Genomic DNA, 8,312 nt, shown 5'->3' on the forward strand with positions numbered 1-8,312 from the left:
ACACGATGACTACATCGCAGGTAGAGATAGGACTAAAACATGATTCTCCTAAACTTTAACACTGGAGTTAGCTCACTTAACGCTGTAAATCTCTGCAAAGACTAACTTTGTTCTCTGGCTCCTCGGTGGTTGCCAGGTGGTGGAGATACACATTATACAACAGAAGAAACTGGAACTGCTTCTACGGGTGTCTTTTCTTAGAACAAGGAAGCATTTCCCAGAAAATCCCAGCAGATGTCCCCTGGCTTGGCCTTGGCCAGGACTGGTCACATACCCTTTTCTAAGCCAATGCCTGGGCAAGGGTAGGGGTTGGTCATAACCGATTTAGGCTACTTAGGATTTACTTCTGGGCCAAGGAGAGGGAGGGGGTGAGGGGGTGGGGGGATGGGGGCGGTGGGGGCTGGCCTGGCCTAAAATGGCTGGGGGTGATGCGGTCGCGGGAGGAAGGAGTGCTGGACAGTTGTGTGAGCTGTAAGAAGGACGGGGAAAATACTGCAGAGTGATGGAGAGTGCAGAGGAGCCTGGGTTCTCATCTGTGCTCCCTCCACCCTAGCTGGCTTATGCTGGGCACCTTGCAAGCCTTTGCTAAGCCTGGTTTCCAGGAGAGCAGTAAGATCGCTGTGATAAACATAATGTAGGTAAAGCAGTTGGCATAGTGCCTTGCATAGAATAATCCTCAGTAGATGTTTACTACTGTCGTTGTTGCTATTATTAATAAAAGTGACCTAGCTCCTCCCCTCGAGAAGTTCACAAGGTGACAGGGAGAGCTATCAGAAGGCAGGAGATGACTTCTTGCCAGGGAGCAAGCCAGGACAAGAAGAGAGGCGCCGTGAAGCCTGCGTTCCCTCCCGCACGCGGCTGGCCTCGGTGGCCACCCGGGGAGCCCAGCAAGGAAGGCCCAGGGTTCGGGAGGCGGGTCCTGCACTGCGACGCAGCCTCGTTCAGGTGGCCGCGGGGGCCGCAGGCCTGGGGAGCAGGGTGCAGTACACCTGCCGCTGGCTTGCAGTAGAGGCGAGAGCGGAGCGCCGGGATGCTGGCGTCCAATTTAACCACGAGGGCGCACGGGACGGAGGCCGGGGGTCCCGCTTTTCCGTCAGAGTTCGCGGTCACTAGTGGAATCCACCGAGCACTCTTATTTTCCTGGCATTTTCACGGCATTAATTGGATGACAGAGTCAAGAGGCAGGGCATTTGCCGACACTGACTAGCAACGCGCGGCCTCTGAGCCGCGCCCGGCCGCCCACCCCTTCCTCCTCCCGCACCCGGCCGGCTCCCCATCCCGGCCGGGCTTGACGGCGCGGGCCCGGGCGGGGGCGTGGGCGGAGCCGCGGCCGGGCAGTTCATTATGTTGGACAGGGCGCGTCTGCGCCTCGGGCCGCCGTGGCTCCCGGGGCCTCCGCCTGCAGCAGGCGGCGGAACGGGGGCAGGCGGCTGAGACGCGCTAGCTATTTGCATTCCCCGGCGGTCATTTTTATATGCGGAGGTAATGAAGTTGTCAGCGGCGCCCCAAGTGTGGCAGAGCCTGATATTCAAATCGCCCTGCCCGCTCCGCCTGCTCCCGCCCGCCAGTCCCGGGAGCCCGGGGCTGCGCGTGCCCGCCCCGCATCCCCGCTTCGCCCCGCGACCGCGCGCGCCTCCTCGTCCTCCCCCGCGCCTTTGTCTCCGTTTCCTCCTTTCCCTCCTCTTTTGTGTCCGGCCAGACTCAGCCCCAGAAACCAGCCATCCTGCTGCGTCCGACTGCCAGGGACCCCGCACGCCGCGAGGTGAGCTGGCGGCAGGTTTGGGGAAGTTAGCGGGTGCAGTCAGGCCGCCGCCCCCGCACTCGACGCCCCCCACCTTTTCCTTCCCCAGGGGCCCCTTGCCCTCCCTTCACCTCCGTCTCCAAGAAAGATGACCTAGTACTGCCATTACAGTTTGGGCCTAGAGAAGTTTTCGTCCCTCTTTCCGAATGCGTATTTGTGGTCATTTTTATGATTACAGAAACCCAACACACAGCTATTCTGTCAGGCTGCCGAGAAAAGGCTGCTGTTCCGCAGTTGCAGCCCTGCTAAGGAAATGAGGCGGAAAGGTGGACGCACCTGCCTGGAGTGGTTGAAGGAAGGCAGTGAACATCCACGCTCCTGGGGTTGGTTTTCCTGGGCCTCTGCCCCTGTGCTGCTCACTGGGGCAGCCACTGACCACAAGAGGCTGCTGAGTGCTTGCAGTGTGGCCAGGCCAGACCAGGATGTTCTCCAAGTGGGAAATACACACTCCATTGTAAAGAAGACTGTATGAAAAAAAGAATGTGAACTGGCTTATTCATCCTTTAAAAACATTGGTTGCATATTGAAATGATAATATTTTGGGTATATGGGGTGAAATAAAGTATCATGAATTAACTTTTTTTAAAAAATGTGGCTACAAAGAACATTTAAATTTACACACGTGGTTCACACTGTATTTCTGTGGGACCGCATTTAAGACCCAACCCCACCTATCCTCTAACTCTGCCCTCTCATCTTGCTCTCCAGGTGCTTTGGAACAAGGCAGGGATGGAGGGAAGGTCCTTGTATCTTGGGGATCAAATGCCCAGGAAAAAATTAGGAGGTGTTTGGGATTATGCTGAAAACCCTGACAACACTGCGTAGGAGATGTCTCTTCCTTTTCCCTTTTTTACTGTAAAGAAGAACTTACACTCCCCCACAGCCATGCCACAATTCCATGGACCAACCGTTCCTGTGTGAAGGTGGGCCTCTAGGAGTGTTTTGTGCCTTTTAGGAGTTATTTGTGGCACACTGAACTTGCTGACATGCCATTTAGAAAAGTGAATACTGTGTACGCACTGTAACCACTATTTCATAAGTATTTTTGGTGTACACTGTTCCTCAGCACTCACAGGCTTCAGAGTAAGAGCTCCCGGAGTATGCATTGACACGATGCGCTGCAAATGATCCGGGCATGGGGGAGTCCCCGAGTGTGCATTGATTCCACACACGGTCACGGCTCCTACAGGGTTTTTATGACACAGCTTGCCAATGATCCGTGTGTTAAAGACTCCCCAAATACCCATTGACACGATAGACTGGAGTTGTTTGGGTCTATCGTGGCAATGATCCGGGGATAATGGCAGTGTCTTATACAATTTCATTGAGATTGGAGTGCTCATGGTCCTAATGGCAGAACCGGAACTGCCCCAGTTAAGTCCCACCATGGCGCCCAGTGAAGGGTGTGTAAGTCTTTGACCTTCCGCTTCATGACACTGTGTCATCGCTAATGTTTATTGATATTTTAACTAACACAATTGAGTTAGCATTTTTCCCCCTGAAAATTCATTTTTGTAATTCAACACCTGAATTAGGGGGTCTATCTATTGATGGTTTCATTTGTTTAATCATAAGCTAAAGACCTAGGAAAGGTCATTCTTAAACCTAAAGTGGTTTGGGAAGAAGAATCTTGGGAGATGCATATGAGCTTGAGACAGAGTTAATATGGAATAAATAACCTCAGTCCTGAGAAAACCTAGTTGGCTAGGCTGAAATAGACAAGACAAGAAGGTGGGAAGAAGACGTTTTTAAAAATAATGAAAGTAATATATTCAATAAAAATAATTCAAACACTGCAGAAATGTATGAAATAAAAAATAGAATCCTCCTTCCTTCCTCCTATACCATTCACTGTTACAAGCACTATTAATATTTTTGTATATTCTTCCAGTAACTTAAAAACACATACAAATATATACAGTCATGCATCTCTTAATGATGGGAATATGTTCTGAGAAATGCATTGTTAGGCGATTTCATCATTGCACGAATATCATAAAGTGTAGTTATACAAACCTAGATGGTGTAGCCTACTACACACCTAGGCTATATGGTATAGCCTATTGCTCCTAGGCTACAAATCTGTACACCGTGGTACTGTAACAGAACACTGAAGGCAATTGGCCAGGCATGGTGGCTCATGCCTGTAAATCCCTGCACTTTGGGAGGCTGAGACCCACCTTCAAGACCAGCCTGGCCAACACGGTGAAAACCCGTTTTTACTAAAAACCCCGAAATTAGCTGGGCTTGATGGCACACACCTGTAGTTCCAGCTACTCGGGGGGCTGAGGTAGGAGAATCACTTGAATCTGGGAGGTGAAGTTTGCAATGAGCAGAGATTGTGCCACTGCACTCCAGCCTGGGCGACACAGCAAAACTCCATCCCCCCCCCCCCAAAAAAAAAAGAACACTGTAGGCAATTGTAACACAGTGGTGAGTATTTGTGTATCTAAACATAGAAAAGGTACAGTAAAAATACAGTATAAATGATTTAAAAAAAAAAACAAAAAACCCTGTATAGGGTACTTACCATGAATGGAGTTTGCAGGTCTAGAAGTTGCTCGGGTGAGTGGAGTGAATGGTGAGTAAATGTGAGGGTCTAGGACATTCTGTATACTACTGTAGGCTTTATAAACACCGTACACTTAGGCTACACTAAATTTATTTTTAAAAAGGTAATTGCTCTACAACATTATGATGGCTATGTTGCCACTAGGCTCCAGGTTAATCTTATGGGTCCACTGTTGTATATTCTGTCCATTGTTGACCGAAATGTCACGATGTGGTGCATGACTGTATATCTACTCTTTGTTTACACGAATGGGTTAATGCTGAATGTTACTCTTCAACGTCTTATATTTTCAATTAATAATACAGTCATGTGCCCCATAATGATGTTTTGATCAGCAATGGACCGCATATACGATAGTGGCCCTGTAAGATTACCATGGAGCTGAAAAATTGTAACATCTTAATGCAACACATTAGTTGCGTGCTTGTGGTGATGTCAGTGTAAAGAAACCTACTGAATTGCCAGTCATTTAAAAGTGTACCACATAACACAGTATGCCACATTATCAAGTACATAATACTTTATAATAACAATAAACAACTGTTACTAGTTTGTGCATTTACTATACTATTTATTATTATTTTAGACTGTACTTTCTACACATGCATACACACATATTTATACACACACACACATATATATACACACACACATATGTATGTATAAAAGTTAACTATAAAACAGCCACAGGCAGGTTCTTCAGAAGGATTCTAGAAGAAAGAATTTTAATAGAGGAGACGAGGCTGGGTGCAGTGGCTCATGCCTGTAATCCCAGCACTTTGGGATGCCGAGGCAGGTGGATCACCTAAGGTCAGGAGTTCGAGACCAGCCTGGCCAACATAGTGAAACTCTATCTCTACTAAAAATGCAAAAATTAGCTGGGTGTGGTGACAGGCACCTGTAATCCCAGCTACTTAGGAGGCTGAGGCAGGAAAATCACTTGAACCCAGAAGGCAGAGGTTGCAGTGAGAGGAGATCATGCCATCGCACTCCAGCCTGGGTGACAAGAGCGAAACTCCGTCTCAAAAAAAAAAAACCATATATATATATGAATGAGATGGCAGTTCCATGCACTGACGACCTTACAATGGGACAAAATGTGAAGGTGGAAGACAGTGATATTGATGATCCTGATCCTGTGTAGGCCTAGGCTAATGTACCTGTTTGTATCTTAGTTTTTAACAAAAAACTTAAAAAGTAAAAACAATAAAAATAAAAATTTTAAACATAGAAAACAGCTGCTATAAATAAGGATATAAAGAAATTAAATAATTTTGTACAGCTATACAATCTGTGTTTTAAGGTAAGTATTATTACAAAATAAAAGGTTAAAAAAATTAAAAAGTTTTTAAAGTAAAAAGTTATAGAAAGCTAAGTTTAATTCATTATTGAAGAAGGAAAAAAAATAAATAATTTAGTGTGGCCTAAGTATACAGAGTTTATTTATTATTTTCACTTTTTATTTTTTGAGATGGGATCTTGCTATGTTACACAGGCTGGATTAGAACTCCTGGGCTCAAGTGATCCTCCTGCCTCAGCCTCTTGAGTAGCTGGGATTATAGATGTGCATCACCATGCCTGGCTAGAGTATAGGGCTTATAAAGTCTGTAGTAATGTACAGTAATGTCCTAGATCTTCACATTCACTCTTTACTCATCCACTGACTCACTCAGAGCAACTTTCAGTCATGCAAGTTCCATTCATGCTAAGTGCCCTATACAGGTATATCTTTTCTTTTTTTTTTTTTGAGACAGAGTCTCACTCTGTCGCCCAGGCTGGAGTGCAGTGGCGCGATCTCAGCTCAGTGCAACCTCTGCCTCCCAGGTTCAAACAATTCTCCTGCCTCAGACTCCTGAGTAGCTGGGACTACAGGCACGTGCAACCACGCCCAGCTAATTTTTTGGATTTTTAGTAGAAACGGGGTTTTACCATGTTAGCCAGGATGGTCTCTATCTCCTGACCTCGTGATCTGCCGGCCTCGGCCTCCCAAAGTACATTTTTTATCTTTTACACTGTATTTTTACTGTACGTTTCCTATGCTTAGATATACAAATACTCACCATTGTATTACAATTGCTACAGTATTCAGTACAGTACCATGCTGTACAGGTCTGTAGCCTAGCAGCAATAGGCTACACCATCTAGCCTAGGTGTGTAGTAAGCTCTGTGATCTAGGTTTGTGTAAGTACACTGTATGATGTTTGCACAATGATGAAATCACCTAACAACACCTCTCTCAGAAAGTATCTCCATCATTAAGTGATGCGTGACTATTGAACTTCACTCCTCCTTAGCACATTTATATCTGTGGCATCCTTTTAAATAACTGCATGGAATTCCAGGGTATGGATATAACAATGTTTAGATGTATGCTATTTCAACTATTACTTCAATGAATACCCTTATAATTCACATTTGGAAATTTGTGCAAGTATGTTCATAAAATAAATTTTTAGTAGTGGAAATGCAGCTAAAAAGACGTACATTAAAAATGTTGATATATATTGCCAAGTTGATCATCTTACACACCGACTAACAGTATGTGTGCTTAGTTTCCCACTCCAGGCTAACATGACGTTTTATCATGTCCACTATCATGGACAGTGAATTTCCCGCCAATTTCTCTGCATAGCTTTATGGTGAGAGTCCAGTACTGGGGGTGGTGATAAATGCAGTGTAGTGCAGAAGCCAGACTACAGAGTAGTAAGTCCTATTAGCCAAGATAAAAAAAATAGTTGAGCCACAAATCACACTGAGAGCAGATGGATTTTGGTAATAACCTATCAACCTGGGAGAATCAGAATTAGAGCACATTAATTCATGATTCAGCAAATATTTATTGTGAGGTTATAAGCAACTCCTCCACTGAATAAGCCCCTTGAAAGCAGGAGCTTTGGCCTCCACAGAATTGTAGATTGAGAGTTGTTTTTATTGTTGGTGTTGTTTGTTTGCTTAATTGGTCACTTCCTGTGTACCATGTGCCTGGCTCTGTGCAAAGCCAGGGAATCAAGATGGCTGACATGTTATTCTTGGTCTCAGGAGCTCCGGGTAGGAGAGACAGTGGGATGTAAACCAGTCTGAAAAGTCACATAGTACAGGCAAAGTAAACATTGAGCAAGTGACTTGCATGGAGTACATAAATTTCCCCAAAGTTCAATATTTGAGCTGGGTCTTGGAAGATGAGTAGGGAATGATTTCCAGATTAAGGAAGGACTTTTAGACAGAGGAAACCACGATGAAAGGGGTGGAGCTTTGTGGGAATGCCCATATGAATGGCACAGGGTTTGTGTGTCAGGGAGAAAGGAGAGCAGAAGGGCATGTGCTTCCTACTTACAAGGTGCCAGGAGTGTAAGGGAGAGATATAGGGAAGGAGTGGGTGTTCCCATTCAGGCTCTATATCTGAATTGTAGTGGGGCACTGGTAAGCCATGAACATCCCATAACTTTAATGTGCCTCATTTGTAAAATGGCTAGATCATTTCCAATATTTTTATCAGCTCAAAAATCTTATGGCTTTTGAGCCACAGGACTTGACTTGCCTGAAAGGATTTTATCTTCCAGTCTGCATACTGGGGAGCATTGTGTGATACCTAAGAGTGTTCCTTTACTATGGTAGTAAAGGGCTGCTTCTAATTTGCTGGAACTAACAACCAGGGGCACTTACTGTGACCTCAAATACTTTATACACCTTTTGGCAAAACAGAAAAAGAAAGAAATGCAAGAAAATAAAGGAAAAGAAGAGGAGACTAGTAAAAATGAAGAAAAGTGAAAAGCAGGACATAGGAATCTTCTGGCAATTACTCTTTATATGCAGCTGAATCCTATCTCCACTCTGGAAGTTGAACGGATGTTGCTTAAATGGTTTCTCTGAAGTACATTGCAGAGTTGGATGTCAAGTGTCCTCTTTCTTGGGATTCACACACTGAATGAATTTTGTTGG

The 8,312-nt window shown here is 45.3% G+C and overlaps 1 protein-coding gene across 1 annotated transcript; it reads left to right on the top strand.

The window, feature by feature from the left end:
• The first annotated feature begins 436 nt into the window (after window positions 1-436).
• LOC101018879 (autism susceptibility gene 2 protein) lies at window positions 437-2,391 on the top strand. The gene is made up of 2 exons (XM_009203200.4): window positions 437-1,762; window positions 1,980-2,391. Exons 1-2 carry the CDS (start codon window positions 1,486-1,488, stop codon window positions 2,048-2,050), a joined length of 348 nt encoding a protein of 115 aa, XP_009201464.1. The 5' UTR covers window positions 437-1,485; the 3' UTR covers window positions 2,051-2,391.
• The last annotated feature ends 5,921 nt before the right edge of the window (window positions 2,392-8,312 follow it).

This window comes from Papio anubis, chromosome 4 (assembly GCF_008728515.1).
Source record: "Papio anubis isolate 15944 chromosome 4, Panubis1.0, whole genome shotgun sequence".
Classification (NCBI taxonomy): domain Eukaryota; kingdom Metazoa; phylum Chordata; class Mammalia; order Primates; family Cercopithecidae; genus Papio; species Papio anubis.

What these genes read in the sequence shown, in the direction of transcription:
- LOC101018879 (XM_009203200.4), top strand. Translation starts at nt 1,486, where the DNA reads ATGAAGTTGTCAGCGGCGCCCCAAGTGTGGCAGAGCCTGATATTCAAA. An exon ending in GGGACCCCGCACGCCGCGAG is followed by an intron (nt 1,763 to 1,979) that starts GTGAGCTGGCGG and finishes TTATGATTACAG; the next exon opens with AAACCCAACACACAGCTATT.